Raw genomic sequence first — 16377 nt, 5'->3', positions numbered from 1 at the left:
TCTCTCCTAAAAAGCTCTTAGACTGACATCTGGTGGAAATGCCTCAAAGTACCAGACCTAAACAGGGAGCTCTTGTCCTGGGCAAAACTGTCTTTGGTTACTCCGTCTTCAAAATTTCACCCCATCCAGGCTATTGCTTCTGGTTCCGTTATACTTGCAGGCCCACAGGGCACTCTCAGGCTGAGAGTGCAGACTGCAAAGCCAGTGGTACAAGCACAAGGAGTCGTGATTTACCCCTCCATCACACATCCACGTGCACATTGTTAAATCTGGCCTCTCTCTTCTGTAAAGTGATACAGTACTTTCTTGCTCTGTAGGGACAGTGAGGTGTAATTCACTGCCATCTACATTTACAGTCTTTACCAGAGGACTCTGAAGAGTCCTCTTTAGTGCCTAGGCTTTTACAGGGACCTCTCCTTGCATGAATGGAAAATCCTCCCCGTACATCCCACCTCTGCAGTGAGAGGGAGCCTGAGCCAACAAATCTCATGACTGCACCTTGTGCAGGTGTGTTACAGGACAGAACAGCAAGTGGTGCTGTAAAGGTTTTCCATGCATGAATTTGGGATGATAGTACTGGTCATGAGTGTGAACAGGGCAGGTTATATCACAGCACAGTAACAGGGCCTCTGCATGTCTTCACACTAGAAAGAGACTGGCCTGTGCCAAGTTACAAAGTTATTCTCCTTTCTACTAGCAAATTTTAAAACTTTTCCTTTTCCCACTGTCTGCAGCCCTTCATTTGTCATGCAAAGCTACCTTACTAACATCCGCAGGACATCCTCAGAGGGCTGCTGTGAAGAAACTGTGAGAGTATGTTAAATGGGAAAGCAGGCACCCTGCCAGTGTTTTGGGCAGAAATAAATCCTGACAGCGCGGCAAGGAAGAAAAATGAAGCAACAGAAAACTTCCTCAAAAGTGTAAAGGGTTGTTTTTAAAGATAAAGAAACATTGACAGAAGGTTGAACAGGTACATCTTGAAATATATAGAGGCAGCAACTGTTCTGGGCATCAGGTATTCGCACTGAACAAATCCTGCTGCACTCTGCTGCATTGCTCTAATTTTATGAAGTTTGGTCTTGTAAATGTTTCTTGTCCCTACCTAGCATCAGAGTCTGTGTGACGATTAACACATTTTGTGCAGGTGCCTGGCTTTATTTTCCACCCTGTATTGCTGATGAAAAGAGACTCTACTGCTCAGAAAGACACTGTTCCAAAGCTGCCATACCGTAAAGATTTGCCCATTCCTCCCCCTGGTGCAACATAATCACTTCTTTGCATGGTTTACTGGCTCTGGCCAGCTCTACCAAGACACCCTGGAAAGCAGCAATGAGTTCAAAATCCACTGAGGTTGGAGCGACTTGGGCCAACAACTCCGAGAGACCTTCCAGCCACTGTGCCTGGAGCACTGTTTGTGGCAGCCACGGGAAAAGCGACACACAGCTGGCAAAGGCCTGCATCCCCAGGAACCAAAGCTCACGGATGTCAGCCCAGGCGGTCTCATAGGCAGGCGACACGGCCATGGCCAAACAGTGGCTGTTGGGGTCTGTTTGAGCAGCGTGGGCCTCTGATAGGAAGTGAATGGTAGCTCCAAAAAACTCCTTGGCAGACTTGGTCCCCTGAAGAACTGAAAGAAACAGGAAACAAATGGAAATGAATGACTCACTAGGCCAAAGGAGTGACCCTCCTACAGGTCAGCCTGCAGCAGAGCTTTTTGAGGGGACAAAAGCCATATACTCCTGCTCTAGAAATCTCTAAATCCACACTGCTTCCCAGCTCACTGTTCTGCTGAATTTTATATATGCTCCTTCCTCCTTTAGGTTTTGTTTCTATCACTTTACCAAAGACAGAAATTCCACCCAAAATTGGAACTGTGTCCCTTGGGCTTTATCTAGCCCAATCACTCAGGCCCCAGGCTCTGCCCAGGAAAAAGAGCAGCATGCAACTTTGACAGTGGGAATTTTTCTTACCTGCTGAATTTGCAAGAATCCTGGCCATCATCAAGCCCAGAGTGGCAATGTTGGCTGCTAGAACCAGGTGATCTTTCTGGGGTAGCAGAAATGGCAGAGACTTCATCAACATGTCCATCAAAGAGGAAAAAGACTTGTCTTGCCTAGAGAGAAAGCAAACCCTGAGACACATTCCCTGAGAAGAGCCCAAAGCATCTGAAAATGTCAAGGTTAAATGTAGCAACAAAAAAGTAATGTGATTGGTGTTGAAAACAGAGAAGTCCCTTTACAGTAAAGTTCATGTCTTAAAAGATTGAGCAAACTCACTTCACAACGTACCCTCTTTCTTCCCACTGACAATCTTAAAACACACTCCTGTGGCTCTGGGTCTCTTACCTGATAATAGCTGGTGCAGTCACAACCAGGTTAAAGAAAATCCCACATGCAGTCTGTAGACTCATTTCAGTGCTTGTCAATGGAGTCAGGGACCTGGGCTCCGATATCAGCACCTTCCACTGATGCAGGAAGTACTCACACAGCAGTGCTGGTAATCCTTCTGAGACGAGGATGTCCCGGGGCTTGTCCTCTGCTGTTAAATGGCAAAAGCCAGGTAGCAGAAATCTGGAAAAGGAAAGAGATTTGAAACACAAGCAAGAATGCAGAGATCTGGGTCTGAGCCCTGCAGTTACATCTAACTGAGGGAAAAAGGAGCACACGGAACTGGAAATCCAGGGAGAACAGAGAACAGAAATGACTCTCAAATCAGCTCAACAGGCAACACAGTGCAGAGGGCCTCAGGCCTGAGGGAAAGGTACTGCATTCCCACAGTAGAGTATAAAAGCCCTATTATTTCCCCTATTTGTTACCACTAGAACCCTGACATACAGACTCCACAAGTCCTTCCCTGTCTCCCAGTGTCTGTGAATAGCTGGCACATCCCTCATTAGTCATACACTGTCCAAGCCCTCTGTGAATGTACTGCAGCAGTTCCAGTTGCCTCTTTCACAGCAAAGAACAAACAGGAATCTGACATAGATGCAGGATGCATTTCTCTGGACTCAGGAAATGAGCCTGTTCGTGCTGAAATGCTGGAATACCTCAAGCAGCAGCATGCACCAACTCTGTACTTAAGATACTCACCTCAGAGCATCCCGGGGTAAGCCTGAGCCCTCGGAGCTGTCGAGCCCAGCCGGCGTCCCATCATGCTGGGAAAGACTTGCAGCTGTCTCTCCCTCTTTGAAAAGCTTCTTGGCATAATGAACAAGGAAAGGCAACAGCTCACAGATTTCCTGTTTCAGGGAGGATGTTTCTTCTGCCATCCAGGCTCCAAGGATTCGAACAGAAGCAAATATAAAAGGATTGTGTAGCTCCTCCTGCCTAACCTGCATGGAGAAGCAAGCAGGTAGAAAATGAGATGAGGGCTACTGTCCTCACCAGTTAACTCAGGTATGAAAACCCCACTGGGCAAAGGTGCATAATTTGATATACACTGCTGCAGACATAAGCTGTTGAGCTGCTGCAACCAGTCTGGACTTTTGTAACTAAAGTAGATGCTGACTCTTTTATTTATTTAGAGGTAGAAAAGATAAGGAAGAGGAAAACAAAAATCACAGTGATCATTAAGATTATAATCCCCTGTCTTGTGATTTATCAGATTGGCCACACCACACTGTAGATGAGGCCCTACTGAGGTCTGTAAGACCCATTTCAAGCTTTCCAGTGATCAGGTATCAAAGCCTCCCAGAGAACTCCATAGTGAACAGCCATAAAACACATCCTTTGCTTGAAAAATAAACTATGTCCAGGATCTGCATTACCTGTCTCAGATAGAATATTACAGCGCCAAATGCCTCCTCCATGATTCTCATGAGCTGCATTTTCTGCACTTCTTCCAGCAGCGGCTTCTCTTCGCTCAGGCATTCCTGGATCCCCATCTCAATAAGGACATAGCAGGCTGTTACCACTTCCTTCTTCTCCTCCACATCCATGGGATCTGGTTCTTCCAGAATCAGGCGGACCTCCACACAAGCCAAGTTCACCAGCAAGGCCAAGAATTTGCCTCCAGCACGCCCTGCTGGGATCCAGTCTGACCCACACGCCTGCACAAGGCAGGCAGCAAGCTTCAGAGCAGGGTCCCGCTGTGACTGGCTGAGTTTACTGCCCAGGATGCGAGCCAGCCCTGCGTAAAGCTTGTGGAGGCACTCAGAGCCCTGCGAGTCCTGTGTGAGTGGTGGTGACAGGGGGATGAAGTGAGGCAGAACCTCACACAGCTTAAATTTGGTCATGTCTTCAGTCTTGAGAAACTCATCGGAGAGCTTGCTCAGCACAGCCAAGAGGTGTGGAGTGTCTCTCTGCCAGCACTTAGCCTCTGCTGTGGCCAAGAGCCCCAGGAGCAGCTGCAAGGCACGGTCAGAGCCATAACTGCAGTTCACATAGGCCTGGCAGAGGGCAGACACTGTTCCTTTGGACACCAACTGTTTGGGGCCCCTGGGAGTGGCCATGACAGCAGTCAGGCACTGGTACACATCATCCACCATGGATGAACTGTCTGGATTTCTGGGGGAAACCAGGATGTCATTGAAGGCTGGGATCTTGTTCAGTATCTGGGAGTGGCTGGCTAACTGTGGATCGGTACAGAAACAGGCCAGCAGAGTAAGGCCAAGTGCCTGGAACATGTGCTCTGGGCAGCCTGCTGGAGGCTCCCGGGAGGCGAGCAGGCGATTCGGAAACGTGAATCCAATTGCATCAAAGATCTGGCGACGAGTTTTAGAGTCTACTTCTCCTGCTCTGACTGCTTTGGTCACCTGTAAGATAAACCAGCGGTGAGCAGGCAGCACAAGAAGAGGCTTTGCTACTGCTCTTTATAGGGTTGAACAGCTAAATAAAAAGCATAAAGAACTTTGATTTTTAAAAAAAAAAAAAAAAAAAAAAATGATTCCCTGGCCATTTAGCTGGGCACTGGGTCAACGTCCTAATCCCCAGCTTTACCAGAGTGCTTCAAGAGATGCTGATTAACGCTTAGGACACCCAGGAAAAGGAGAGGCTATATCCATCTTGCTAGTGGGAAGATCAGGGTATAAGCACTTGGAGCATCTTGCCCCCGAACTCCCACCATGTCAGCAAGTTGTAAGCAAAACTCAGGCATCCTCATCTCAAATGCCCTGGGCTAACAGTGAGTTTTGCCTTCTGTACTTGCTTTTTCAGTCAGGGTGTCTATCAGAGCAGCCAGTCCTGTGTTTTTCCAAAAATATTACATTCAGTGGCATCATTCCAAGGTAGAGTCTTACCAGAAGCAGGGCTGCAAACTGCTCGCTGTCATTTTTTGCATCTCTGAGCACATCAAGGCACCTCTTCAATGTTAAATTTCTGGCTCCCTCAGTACCAGGAGCAGCTCCAGAGTTTGAAGCCATGGTGATCAAGCCAGCTGCAAATGTGGAAAGCCAGCGTTTAGCAAAAGAGAAATAGATAGGAATATAAAAGAGCTGCAGTGAAAAATGATCAGATTCTCTGCTTTTCCCTAGCCCCTACACAGAGACTTAGGAGATATTCAATTAAATCCATAAGAAATGCTACTTTACTTGATGTATGCCTTCCTGAAAGTTTCCTTACCAAAAGAGGACTGGAGAATCAACATTAGTAGTTAGATTTTAAGATGAGTTGCATTATTTTTTAGTTAGTAAATAAATTTTGTAGCCATACAAGCTGCTACATACAATCAGTTGCATAAACAGTTGGCTGCAGACATCAAGGACTCATTCTACAACGTGCAGCAGAGCTCTTGTTTTGTTACTTGAAGTTTCAAATAGTGTCTGATGTCTTACGACTGATTGCTTTGGAAGACATAGTTGGATTTGATATTACGGGTGCCCACAGCTTTATACCTGGAACCCTGTGCTAGCACTAAGGAAAGGAGATCACTGCAGATCAGCATTTTGATAAAGAGAGATCACATGATTAAAATGGGTTCATACTTCTTCTTGTTTAAAACCAATTTGCATTTTTAAAATGAAGAGGAACTCCTCTTTCTAACTATATTCCAACGAGGTTTGCATTTCCTTGTTATTTGCATAATTACACGGCAGAAAAACTCCTTAATTACAGCCATACATTCATGTCGCTGGGATCAAGAACCTGTCATCAACGCCTCCATCACAAACCGCAGCTGCAGAGAAGTTTACTGCCTGCCTACCAGCGCGCACAGCACCCAAAGCCGAGGCCGGGGCTCCCGGGGGGCTCCGCACCACAGACCCAGGAAAGCCGCAGGACCGCGGCACCGCTCGCTGAGGGGGCTGTGGGGCCGCTCCGGCCCGGCTATGGCGGGCTGCGGGTCTGACCGCGCTGGGCAGAGCCGCTGGGAGACGATCTGGCCCGGCTCGGGGGGGGGGGGCTGATCTGACCCAGCCTGGGACGGGGCCGCGGGGCCTGGCTGTGGGGCCTGCGGGATCCGGTCTGCTCCCGGCCTCGCCTCGCCTCCCAGCCAATCCGCGGGCCGGAAACTCAGCGCCGGCCAATCGCCTACCGCGTTCTTAGGAGGTCACCGAAGCCACCGCCTCCATGCGGCGTGTGGGCAGCTCGCCGGCGGCGCGCTGTCCTCGCCCGGTGGCTGCGGGAGAGGCGGCGCCGCGCGGCCCGTGTCCGTGTCCGTGTCCGTGTCCGTGTCCGTGTCCGTGTCCGTGTCCGTGTCCGTGTCCGTGTCTCTGCCGGGACGCCGCAGCCGCCTCGCGGCGGAAGCACCGGCGCTGACAGGAGGCGGGGGCGCGCGGGGGGGGGCCGTGCCAGCAGAGTTACTTCCACTTCCGGGAGGCGGCGGTGCGCTTCCGGGTGAGAGGTGAGCGGTCGCCCGCCGTCGCCGCCGGCCGCCCCCATGGCAGCGGGGCAGGAGGCCGCGCCGCCGCCGCCGCCCGGCCCGGCGCGCTGGAGCCCCGGCCCCGCCGCCCGCCCGCCGCCCGCCAGCAGCCGCGCCCGCCTCGCCCCGCGCCCCTGGTACGTGCCGCCGCCGCCCCCCGCGGACCCCCGCCGGCCGGGCCGGCACAGGCCGCCTCTGCCCCGCCGACCGCTGCCGCGTCGCGGCTGGCGAAGCGGCGTCGCCTTATGCCGGTGCTGAGACGGCGGCGAGCAGCCGCGCCGCGCTTGTTTCAATACGTGGCGATAAACCCGAGAAGTTCAGCGCGGGCGGTTTCCGTAGCTACCTGTTGGCCGAGCGTCCGCAGCTTCGCCCTGAGCGCAGCTGGGATTTGCCGTAGTCTCCTCCTGACGGCGGCGTAGTCTGTCTGCTGCCCGTGCTCTTTGCTACCTGGTGCTTGAGCCAGTTTTCTCAATATCAAACGTGAGTTTTTAAACGATATGCTGGTAGTCAGATCTCTGATAATGTTCTCTGATGCTCTGTTACTCTTTGAAAAACAGAAAGTATTTATTTCTTGTAAAACATTGCTCTCCTAACGTGCATTCCACAGAGGAGTCTAAGTTGTGTACCCAGTTCAGGCTTCAGTAATGCCTGAAGCTGTAAAAGAGCCTTCTGGATTAGAAACACTGAGATTGAGCATCAATACTGTCATCATCTCTGCTCTGCGGAGCGAAGTATGGGGGCAAAATAGCTCTTTAGCTGTTTGTTTCTCAGTACTGTTATGTTCTTTTCTCTGTTTCTGGTTGGTACCAGCCAGCACTGGCATGCAGCTGATGACATCGCCTAGCAGATGTGCTGGCTTTATCAGTGTCTGTCTTATCCTGGCAGAGATGGCTGGGTATCTGTTGCCCATAGTGTATTCGAAATCGAACTTTTCCAAACGTGACTTTGAAATTCAGGGTGTTAGGGTGCTGGATGTTTTGCTGTTGGTGTTTCATCAGTGAAAGTGGTGTGGTGTGGTGGAGGAGCATAACACTGATGAAAAAGGCAGATGGTGGTGCACTGCAGCTCAACAACTGGAAGCTTTCTTACTTCAGGTTTCTTTTCAGTATCATGATACTGATAGTTACTTAGCAGCAGTTGGACTAAGTCACAGCAGATAAGATTAGGCATTCCCTTTCCTCCACAAATGTTCCGTGCTCCTCACTTTGTTGACTAGGTTCTTGCAAAACGTATCAATTGCTGATAGATATTCTCTTTTTACATATTTCTAGAGCCTTGTTGCTGCCCGCGAAGGCCATGGAGAAAAGGTTGGAAGTCAAGTTCAGTATTGGCGCTCTATTTTTATCACAATACTGCCTAGGACAACCTGCAAGGCAGCTGAGAAGTCTGCACCTCTTCTACTTGTGTGCTTGCCTGTGTGCCTGGTGCTCCTCAACAGGTGATTTTTCAGGTCTCTGTGGGATTGTATATGTATTTTTATTTATATTTATCCCTCTCACTTAAAATATTCTGAAAAGAAGATGAAATTATTAGCTGTTAGGCATTGTAGGTGGTAAAGTAACCTTGTTGTTTTGCTACTAAGTTGTCAAAAAGCTAATACAACCAAAGCAACAGGTGATGAAGAGGGGTGGTGGTAGGGGGACTTTTTATAACACTACCATTCTAATAGCCACCTGCTAGTCTGAGTGCAAAGTAGCTGGCACCAGGGTGACTGCAGCAGAGTGTCTTATCTGTTCTGCACAGCTGATTTCTATGCTTCATGCTTGCTCTCAGGCATTTGCCTGTATTGCTTAGAGAACTTTCTCTGAGGATCTTTTTATGCAAGAGAAATAAGTGATACTATTTCATCTAAGGAATACTTGAAAGCCAAGAGCATTTTTCAGCACTTTGACTTCCCCTCAAACACAGTGTATCATTAGTCTGAATTTATCTGCAGATAATTGTTGTGCTTGGTATTTATTTCCTGTTAAAAGTTGAGCAACCAACCTCCTCCCCAAGTAAATAACTTCCATACAAGCCGCTAATTTGTTTTTTATGCGATGAATTGTTTTGTTTTGTATTAAAAAGGTTCAGTGTGTGACTTTTCAGAGAGAAGTGTTAAGCTCCTGTGAGTGTTGTTAAGGCCAAATATTTACCAGGAAGATGATATTTTTTCCCCATGTGTGCACCTAGCACTTACCAAATGTTAGTGAAGATAAGAAAGTTTGTTCTGTGTGTTTTGTTTTTGTTCAGATAGTGGTGAATTACAGGTTTGAGGCAATGGTGACTTCAATATATGTTAACCTGTGTGGCAACTGCCAACTGCTTTGTCTTTGCTGGAAGGTTACTACATCTTAATGTTAGCATGATATGAAAAGTAGATTTTTTTCTTTTTCTCTTTTCTCTCCTTAGGTAGATTTGTTGTGTAGGCTGCCACAGGGTTCCTGTTGTTTCACCGGGCTTTCCTAGATATTTATCAAATGATAGATTTGATTAAGCTAGTGAGCTGTGTGACCTTGATCTGCTGATTTACAACCTGGAAAGATGCATTATATTCCTGTTCTTAGCAAAGTGTACTCAGTACTTAGTGTTTGGATGGTATAGTTGATGGATTGCACATTTCTGTGTGGACTGGACTTCCTGCTTAGTATTTCCTGTCTTTAGTACTATTTCAGAAGCCTAGGGCGAGAGCGACAGATCATATGTTGTGCTAGCAGGGTGTTCCTACACTGCTGCAGTATTTGAGGGCTTATATACTTTGGAGATTTAGAACTGTGAAGGCTGATGTATGTATGGAAACAAATATAATTGTGTGACGTAGCTGTGCTTATATGGACACTCTTTCCACATTGGGGTTTCTGTTCTTTTGGTTTGATTTGAGTTACTTAGCCAGCAGAGTTTGTTAAAGTGAAGAGGAATCTTGATTGTGTAGGGATCAGTGTGATCATGCCAAGTTACGTAAGAGGAACTATATTGACATAATTGGTTACACATGACAGATTAGAAAATGTCTATGCAGTCAAGCTTTAATCATTAATCTGATATCAGTATGCATTAACTGCCAAAATAAGTTTGTGAATCTGAGCTTATTAATAGAAACCATTCTTAATCGTTTATTTCTCCTGTTGTTCAGCAAAGCTCAGCTGCTCTCAGGAGAAGGAGCTCTCTGCCAGTTGAGAAGGGCAGCATTTTGTCTATTGATATACTAAAATAAATAAGTCTTCAAAAGTTACTGAGCACACACAATGTATAATAGTCATGTGATTTTTTTTTTTTATTGTGCTAAGCTGGTTAGGCTACTGGGGTTTAAGAGAAAACTTGTCCTCAGGGACATTCCTCCTGAGAGGTTTCTTGTGCCTTCCTCTGAAGGTGCCGGCACTGACGTCGTCAGTGAACAGATTTACCGGCCTGCTAGTCTGACCAGTCTGGAAGATCCTGCATACAGCTGCTTGTGCACTGTTGCATATCATCCAGCACCAGGAACTAGAAGGGACTGAACAGATTGTTTATGGCTCTGTCTTCTGTTTTTCTGCAAGTCTTGTTTTTTGCCAGTGGTATGTGATTCTTTCTGCTCCGCTATGTAGCCTTTTCTAATAGCAGGGAAGCGCTGTGGCTCTGACTTGTCATATGCCTGACATTGTGTATAGTAAATAGAGCTGCTGCTCTGTATTCTGTTCTGCTGTGTGTGATGCCTGTCTGCTGTTCTGGAAAAGGCAGCTAGGAGACGGCTGCATTAGTGGTTCTTGTGAATCCTCCTCTCTCTCTCTCTCTCTCTCTTTTTTTTTTTTAATTAATCTTGTGCAGTCAGAAAGTTGGGTCTGGGCTGAATTGGTAACTCTGGCTTGTACTCAGAGCTGCCTTTTTTGTTTTGCTACAGGTGCGTGTCCACCTAATGGAGGTCTCTGGTAGGCCACAAGTAGGAGTTGGTGGCTTCTCATCAGAACAATTCTTTCAGCCTGCAGTGTGTTGCTGTAGGACAGAAGGAAATGTGAACATGCTAGATGATTTTTTCTGGCAGCCTGGAGATGTGGATGGCAGGGTAGCAGGTTTCTTTCACCTGGGGTTCGTCAGAGACAGTGCTTCACCTTTAACAGAAAGTAAATTTTTAGATTCAGTTGGCTCAATGGATAAGATCCTCCTGAAATTCACAGCAGTAGCATTATCCTTCCATTTGTAACTTGTTTCCCAGAGTCCAATCTGTGTGTGTGTGTGTGTGTGTGTATGCATTCCTTGTACTCCATCCCGCCTCTCGATCCATCAGGTTAGTGCCAACTGCCTCTCCCTGCCTGTGTGCACAGTGTTATCCCAGGGTGACTGTCAGTCCAAGCACTTCAGAGTGTAATGAGGTCAGTTGTTTACCCTGGTTGGGCAGACTGCTGTCTGCTTGCTCTCAAAGGAAGGGCTCTATGTTGATGAAGCATGACAAAAATAATGCTGTTTTTAAAGGTGTTATTGTGAGCTTCTCTCTCTGTTGAACATATGCAATGTTTCATTTAGACATTGCATTTGGACTTCTCTTGGGTGAAAAGCTTTGCATCCCTCCTCACGGTTGTGGATTTGGACACCCAGTGCTCTCACTGGTCCTCAGTGGTGAGGTCACACATCTCAAGTGCGTTCTGTGACAGCTGATGCTGGCACTCTGTACCCCTCTGTTTGCAAACTGCCTTTGCTGAGCTGGCTTCACAAATGAGCTATAAATATAATCTTTGCTTCCTTCTTTCTGATGTCTCAAAAACAAACTCCCCACGTGGGGACGTGAGTTCTCACTTCGAGTTGAAATTTTTGCTGGCGTAGCAAGAGATTCTACACAGAAGGTGCGTGAATATGACCTTTCTTTTTAAACAATCTAATCTGTTCTGGGTCTGAGGATGTCATTGTGATCAGATTCCTTTATTGATTAGTAGTAGAAAAGCTGAGTTACACATATTGTGGTATTTCGGATAACTGAATTAAAAAGAAATAGTCGCTTGTCTTCCCAACTCACCTTCTCTGGTCAGACAAGATTATACAGGAGGTGCTGGGGATGGTGCAAGAGGAAGGGAAATGTCACAGTACTTTTAAATCTACTGCTTCAGGTGTTAGCTGTGATTCAGAAGGTCAGAGTTCTTTGCCCTTTCAGCAGGATGAGGTAGGTGTCTCTACAGCAAGAGTCTAAAGTCCTTAAGCTCAATACTTAAAGCAGCCTAAAATAGCCAGAGTGGAAGATGCTTTCATTCACATGCATTACTTCTCAGGTAGTTTTGCAGGACTGGTGTTAGCCTTTCAGAAAGTTTAGCCTGACCACTGCTTGTGAACTCCAGACTTGATCAGAAAAATCTTTCCCCTTTGCACTAATGTCTGTTCAACATTTGGCATTTAGAAAACTTGGTGCTACTTAAGCCTGCACTGGCTCAGCTGGGGTGTCAATCATTTTGTGTGGGGCAGTGGGGAACTTTTATTTCAAGAATCATAAAACAGCCTGCACTGCTATCACCAAATTACTTTTAATCAATGGATGATGATCTGGAGTTTTTTGCAACCTTTCTCCTGTGCTCAACGTATGTCTAATCTTTAATGTGTTTGTAAGTACTGAGTGAAAGAAGTGGGATGGAAGTTTTTTTGTTTTTTATTTTTTTTGGGGGGGGGGAGCGAAAGAGAGAGAGAGAGATCAGTAGCCTCTTCACCCCTGTTTAATTTCAGGTATAGCAAACATCACTGGGTATAATGCAACATGAATTTGGAATTCATTCAAATTACTGGAATAATAATATGTTACTCGAGTTCTGTTTATATGCTGTGGAGAAATGGGGATCAGAGTATTATAATTTAGATTTAGACTTCCCTTTTTTCATGAAGAACAAAGTTTCCCTTTTGTGTTGTGTTCAAGAAATCCCTTCCTAATGGGCAGGGATCCAGTTCTGGAACATAGTCTCTAGCTGCACAACTCAGAGTCTAGTGACATAGTTTGTAAAGTAATCTTCCAGTGACCTATTATCCCTTGGATGCTGAACACAGCACAGGGTAACAGTCCCATAGGTCATTAGTCTATTTTTAGGGAGTCCTTAATCTGCAGAGCTCTGAATTTTGAAAGCCTTTAATCCATTAATCCATGCAAACACTCTAATTTTTCATGCTAAAAAAAATCAATATGCAAAGCAGTTGCTTCTTTACCCCTGATGTGAGATAGAAAGTAACTTGACTCTTTAATAAAATATTTGATAGATGATATCTGTTACAGAAAGCACCACAGCAAAGCAGGTGGGGAAGATAGGCTTTGCAGATCACTGTTCTAGAAGATATAATGACTTCTCCAACTCAAATGGAAAAACTTCAGCCAAAGTAATTGGCATTGACCTCACACTTCAATATGGGAGAGAGAAGTGCCTTTGTAATGCTCTTAAGCTGAGGCCATTGATTCTGAAGTTCTACTTCAAGAAAAATATGGGCAGCAGAGCTGAGAGGCAATATTACCTAGAAGCTAGAATAAGAATTTGGACTTAGGACACCCAGGTTCAATTTCTGGCTCTTAACTTGCTGGGATCTATGGCCTCACTATTCAGTCTGTGCATTTCAGTCTTCTCTAAAACAGAATTGTTTCACTTTTGACTACTTTTGTTGTACAGTCTATAGAAAAATCAAGCATTGAGTAGGATGTTCCAGGAATACAAGTGACCTTCCTATAAAACATGATTTTACAGTTGAAATATCAAAAGGGATGCCTTCTCTACTTGCTAGAGAAGTTTCGTGTCCTAAGAGAAACTTAAGTATCTAATGAGATACTCAAACTTTGGCTGCAAAAGCATCAGCTAACATTTTTGTTCATTTTTAAGAGCTCTGCAAGTTTGGTTTTAATCTCATTACTCTCAAATTTGGGTAATGGTGCCACTGATAAGAGGGAAAACTGACATGCCTATGACTAAGCAACAACCCACCATCTGCAAGTACTAGATAGTATATCCGGCTATAGGTTCAAGGAAGGCTCCCAATTCCCTGTTCTTACTCTCTCCCATATCACTTCTGCGCTCTAAATTCACCTTGACAATAGTGATGAAGATTTATTGCCCACTGCTATAAAAAAAAAAAAAAAAAATGAGATTTTTCTTTTTCTCTTCCTTCTCCACTTCTCAGACGCAAATTGGAACAGATCTAAATGCCAACTAGGGAAGATCCTATTTGGTTGCCGTTTGAGATCGTGGGAAGATGACCATTTACGACTCCTGGAAGGATTTCATACTGTACAGTCCTGTCAGACTGCTTGCTGCCGGAGCCCTGCCTGTGATGCCTTTTGGTTCTTGGAAAATATGTGCATCCAGGTGAACTGCACTGTGCCTGGCATGTGTCAGGCAAACAGGACTGGCTCTTCTGACTCTGTTTTGGTGTTTTTAAAGAAATCAAAGAGCACAGAGCACTTCTTAAAGTATCAAATAGAAGGTGATGCAAAGACCCGGCTTCACAAGTGGTTGGACTGGGACATCCCTGTCCGAGGCAAAAATAACCTGCAGAGAACCTTTCAGAAATGGAACTTGGCAAGCAGCAGAATGGATTTTCTGAAAAGGGATGTAGCAGCTAGTCCCAGTGGTGAGACTGCAGCTGACCAGCCAGCCAGAGCTCCAGACAGCAAATCCAGAAGAAAACGAAGTGAAACAGAGTGGAAGAATCGAAGAGTACTTAGCTCTTCACTGCAGGACAGGCCTATTCCTGAAGGCCATCCAAATCAAGGGAAAGACTCCACTAAAAATGGACAGACTTCAAGAGAGCAGAAAACCCAAAGCCCATTCCCTCCGAAAAGCAATAATGTGAATAGATCAAGTGAAGCAAATGGCACTGGCTTTCTACAGGTAAGTGACTGCTGGGGCTGAAATGGGACTGGCTTGGATTGCTACCATTCTTCTACCTGGTCTTGCTTTCTTCTCTCGTCTGGATAACTACCTTTGCAGAGGTATGGGGAGACTGAATGCATGATGATGCTTATCCCTTGTATAATCACAAAACATACTTGCCAGATGAGAAGGAAAGGTGAGATGTAATCTTAATGGAGAGTGTCTGGGAGTTGAAAACTGTTAGCTGTAAAGTACCTTTTTAGGTCAACAAAATAAAATAAGCTCTTCCTTTTGAGTGTAATGAACTGAGGCAGTTAAGTGCAATATTTTATAGACTTATGCATAAAGTTTTCAGTGTATTTTCCTGTCAGCTCACTTATTTGAGTTAACACATTAATTTTTTTGCTCTATTCCCAAAGAGGGCTTCAGATTCTCAAATCTGCAAAAACTTATATTGGCATTGGTTAAAGGAAACCAGTTTTGACTTTGCTCCAAAAACGTAAAATGTTAATCTAGTAGTTCTAGATATTTGTCTCAACAAGAATCGACACATTTGAATCATTAAATGGAAGTTTGTGTATTTAAATCTGCAAATACATCTTTGAAACTTATCACACAAAGAAGCTCCTGTAGTAATGATAGTGATATAGCAAAAATCCTGCTTTCTGAAACTGTTTCTCAAGTATCTTCTACCATGTTTCTGGGATTTAGTGCTGTTGAAGCCTGGTGCTTTTTCGTGTAGTTATGTTCTTGTTCTAGATATTTAACCGAGTTTCTCTCCCTTGTTTGCAAATATCAGTTCCAGGTAGGGCTGTGACTGATTTGAGCCACCACTCTGCAGAGCAGGATGTGGAGAGCAGCCAAAGGACACCGCTGTGAATTCCAGGGCAGCCCGGGTGCTGTGTGAAATGATGCGGAAAAGCTTTATAAATGTTTGATCTCCCAGAACCCCACAGCATTTAGGACTGATTCGTGATCTCAGCTTGCTTTCCCCCCTGCAATACTGCAGCATTTCTGCCCTTTCTGTTTGTTCTTCTTCCTAAGATTTGAGATTTACGCAATGATCCCATTCTCTTAGGTGACATGTATGCAACATCTGGGAGGCTTCTTTGCAGGTAGTCTTAAATGCCTTCTTTTGCTCTTGCATAATAGTTTTTGTATCTCCCTGCTTGTTCAGATGCAGTGTTGCAGCGTTCTGAGTTGTCGTATTATTACTGTTTGCTCAATAAACAGGTTGCAAATATTATTAGTTTGATTAGTTGCCTACTGAATATTGTTGCATTTCCAAGATTTACCTTCTTTAGAAAGTGCTTTAGTTTGTCATTAAGTTGAACTGTTGAAAGTATACTAGAGAAGGATTTTTCTTCTGCATATTGACTTTTGCTGTTATGAGTTTGGCTCTTTTGACAAAATCAGGTTAATCAAAGATAAAAATTTCTTTATTAAAATAGATTAACTGTGATGGAATTCCTGGCACTCACATTTCTAAGATTTAGGATAGGAGGAGGAGTAGGATAAAAATCAGTACTTCAACTGGAGTATTGGGTTGAACCTGGTTCTACCCTGCCCTGGGCTAATTCCTTGATTATTGAATCATCCAACTTTCACTGACAAAATACAAGACAAGCTATGCAACTGTCCTTGCATTACAATTTAATTTGGGACAAGGATGTAACATTCAGGGCTGTACACTTGGGAGGTGGCCATTCTTTGCAGGAGAGAGATGCTAAAGCAGGGAGTTTTCCAAGTCAGGCTGGTGATGGGCCAAAATAAATAATGTTACATGCATGCTGAAATCAATCAA

The 16377-nt window shown here is 45.3% G+C and overlaps 2 protein-coding genes across 8 annotated transcripts in view; one reads left to right on the top strand and one right to left on the bottom strand.

The window, feature by feature from the left end:
* Positions 1-908: 908 nt before the first annotated feature.
* NCDN (neurochondrin) lies at positions 909-6713 on the bottom strand. 5 transcript variants are annotated; one of them, XM_062594063.1, is made up of 7 exons: positions 6469-6713; positions 5237-5373; positions 3767-4753; positions 3090-3331; positions 2346-2570; positions 1971-2113; positions 909-1627 (listed from the first exon to the last, which is right to left on the bottom strand). In XM_062594063.1, exons 2-7 carry the CDS (start codon positions 5357-5359, stop codon positions 1191-1193), a joined length of 2157 nt encoding a protein of 718 aa, XP_062450047.1. In that variant the 5' UTR covers positions 5360-5373; positions 6469-6713; the 3' UTR covers positions 909-1190. The 5 variants fall into 5 exon arrangements, with proteins under 5 accessions (XP_062450047.1, XP_062450046.1, XP_062450048.1 ...); XM_062594062.1 differs by lacking the exon at positions 6469-6713 and adding an exon at positions 6081-6229; XM_062594064.1 differs by lacking the exon at positions 6469-6713 and adding an exon at positions 6025-6097.
* Positions 6714-6890: 177 nt separating this feature from the next.
* KIAA0319L (KIAA0319 like) overlaps positions 6891-16377 on the top strand; it is a 34310-nt gene continuing 24823 nt past the window's right edge. The window contains exons 1-3 of one of the 3 annotated variants that reach the window (XM_062593981.1): positions 6891-6932; positions 8067-8245; positions 13882-14591. In XM_062593981.1, the coding sequence (XP_062449965.1) occupies positions 8092-8245; positions 13882-14591 (864 nt within the window). In that variant the 5' untranslated portion in view covers positions 6891-6932; positions 8067-8091. Of the gene's footprint in view, positions 6933-7233; positions 7276-8066; positions 8246-13881; positions 14592-16377 lie in introns of those variants that run through there. The other 2 variants (XM_062593983.1, XM_062593980.1) reach the window with 2 other exon arrangements.

This window comes from Rhea pennata, chromosome 23 (assembly GCF_028389875.1).
Source record: "Rhea pennata isolate bPtePen1 chromosome 23, bPtePen1.pri, whole genome shotgun sequence".
Classification (NCBI taxonomy): domain Eukaryota; kingdom Metazoa; phylum Chordata; class Aves; order Rheiformes; family Rheidae; genus Rhea; species Rhea pennata.
Note: the sequence above shows the minus strand (reverse complement) of the source record. Positions and strands in the feature narration are given on the sequence as shown.

Bases quoted from the DNA above. Each gene is read 5' to 3' on its own strand.
- NCDN (XM_062594062.1), bottom strand. The intron at 2,114-2,345 runs GTAAGAGACCCA...CTTTCTCTCTAG, and splicing joins ACTGCACCAGCTATTATCAG to GCAAGACAAGTCTTTTTCCT. The intron at 1,628-1,970 runs GTAAGAAAAATT...TGTTTCTTTCAG, and splicing joins GATTCTTGCAAATTCAGCAG to TTCTTCAGGGGACCAAGTCT.